Source organism: Austrofundulus limnaeus, unplaced genomic scaffold, assembly GCF_001266775.1.
Source record: "Austrofundulus limnaeus strain Quisiro unplaced genomic scaffold, Austrofundulus_limnaeus-1.0 Scaffold30, whole genome shotgun sequence".
Classification (NCBI taxonomy): Eukaryota; Metazoa; Chordata; class Actinopteri; order Cyprinodontiformes; family Rivulidae; genus Austrofundulus; species Austrofundulus limnaeus.
The window spans coordinates 1,728,739-1,730,525 of NW_013952432.1; the positions used below are offsets into that span (position 1 = coordinate 1,728,739).

General features: G+C 38.1%; 1 protein-coding gene across 1 annotated transcript in view; it reads left to right on the forward strand.

Moving 5' to 3' along the window:
• Positions 1-331: 331 nt before the first annotated feature.
• The window catches only part of gad2 (glutamate decarboxylase 2), a gene marked incomplete at its 5' end in the record, with an annotated part of 16,280 nt that continues 14,824 nt past the window's right edge, over positions 332-1,787 (forward strand). Inside the window, 2 exon segments of the mRNA XM_014005400.1 lie at positions 332-565; positions 1,584-1,674. Of these exon segments, the coding sequence (XP_013860854.1) occupies positions 332-565; positions 1,584-1,674 (325 nt within the window).

Here is a 1,787-nt window from a genome sequence, read left to right on the forward strand (position 1 = left end):
CCACTATCTTGAATGATCATTAAGATGACAAATAATTTAGTTTATTTTTAAATAAAAAAAATTAAAAACAGAGATAATATCTGTTTATTTGCATCAAAATTCGAGCTGCGCATTTTTTTCACCTTTTTTTTCTTAGAGGTGACCTTCAAAGATCCTCTGGGAACGTGCTAAAAATATCAATTACAAATATAAAATAAATCAGCTGTTTTTTTAACTATAAAAAATATAAATGTTATGAATTAATAGGAGAGGCTCGCAACGTTTGAACAAAAACAACCTATTTAAACATTCCTCTAAATCCTTTTAAAGATCTCATTTTTAATGCCATCAGACCTGTTACCTGCCTCGGACGGTGACACCAAAACGATGACCTTCCTGCAGGAGGTGGTGGACATCTTGCTGGCCTACATAGTGGAGTCCTTCGACCGGGAAACGAAAGTCATTGATTTCCATTATCCCAACGAGCTGCTGCAGATGAACAACTGGGAGCTGCAGGACGAGCCGGCCACCCTGGATGATGTCTTGATCAGCTGCCGCGCCACTCTCAAATACGCCATCAAAACTGGTAGGTGCATGTCGGAYTGCGTAAAATAAATGCAACAAATAATAGTACGCTTGTCTGCATGGGTGAAAATCTAATGCGTAAAAAAGTACAACAAATAACTAACGTTTTGATTCATTTTATTTGATTTTATTTTTATTTTGAAACAAAGTAAAGCTTAAAAGGAGAATAAAACAAGGCCCATATTYTGCGCCGATATAATAAAACATGATGATAAAAGAGCATCAACAACGCAAGCTGTCCTCCTCCTCCTGCATGGCCACCAGACCGATAAAGGCAGCGGTGCAGTAAATCAGCTTCAGCAGGCGGCACATAATAGGCTAATAATCAGCCYTCATGGGCCAAGTCCATTATTCTCTGCAGAGTGACACGTTGCAGGAAAATTACAGAAAGAAAAAAAAGAGCATCGGAGAGAATTTAGAGGCTCTTGAATCAAACATAAAAACTAGCCTGACATTTTATTTCTTATTTTATAAAAGCTTTAAAACACATTTTAGATGCAGCAGATCCTCAGTAAATATAGCTTTCCTTTCCATTTAAAATAATAATTTAAAAAAAAACATTCAAGATGGTGCAAATTCTGGGTGTGTTTAAATCCCCAAACACCACCCACTGCACCACCAAATGTTTTCCGCCTTCACTGTAAAAAATGAAATGTTGGATTTACTTAACCGTGTTATGTGACCTGGTTCCACTTAACTGAGATGAGTAAATTCAAAGCAGTATACCAGTTTTTAAAACAAAGAACAYGAGTATGTTGCTTTGAATTTACTCAACTCAGTTACGTGGAACCAGGTCTCATAACATGGTTAAGTCAATCCAACATTTCATTTTTAGAGTGTTGGAAGATGCTGAGCATTGTTGCATCTTATGTCTGCTCTGCAATTAAAGCCTTTCGAAAATGACAGGTTTTTTTTATCTTTCTGCAGAAATTTAGTTGAGTTTTCCTGAACTGAGCCCTAAAATAAAACATTTTCCCCTCCCTTTTCTGCTCCTCCATCCCTCCCCTCCCTCCCTCCAGCCCACCCCAGGTACTTCAATCAGCTCTCCACGGGATTAGACATGGTCGGACTGGCAGCCGATTGGCTAACATCCACCGCCAACACCAACATGTGAGTAGCGTCAACGGCGGCAACCATTTCTTTTTTAAAAGCAAGCTGATGATGCTAAAAAAAATTTAAATAAATAAACAAATGATGACAATGGATTCCATTTCCGGTGCATC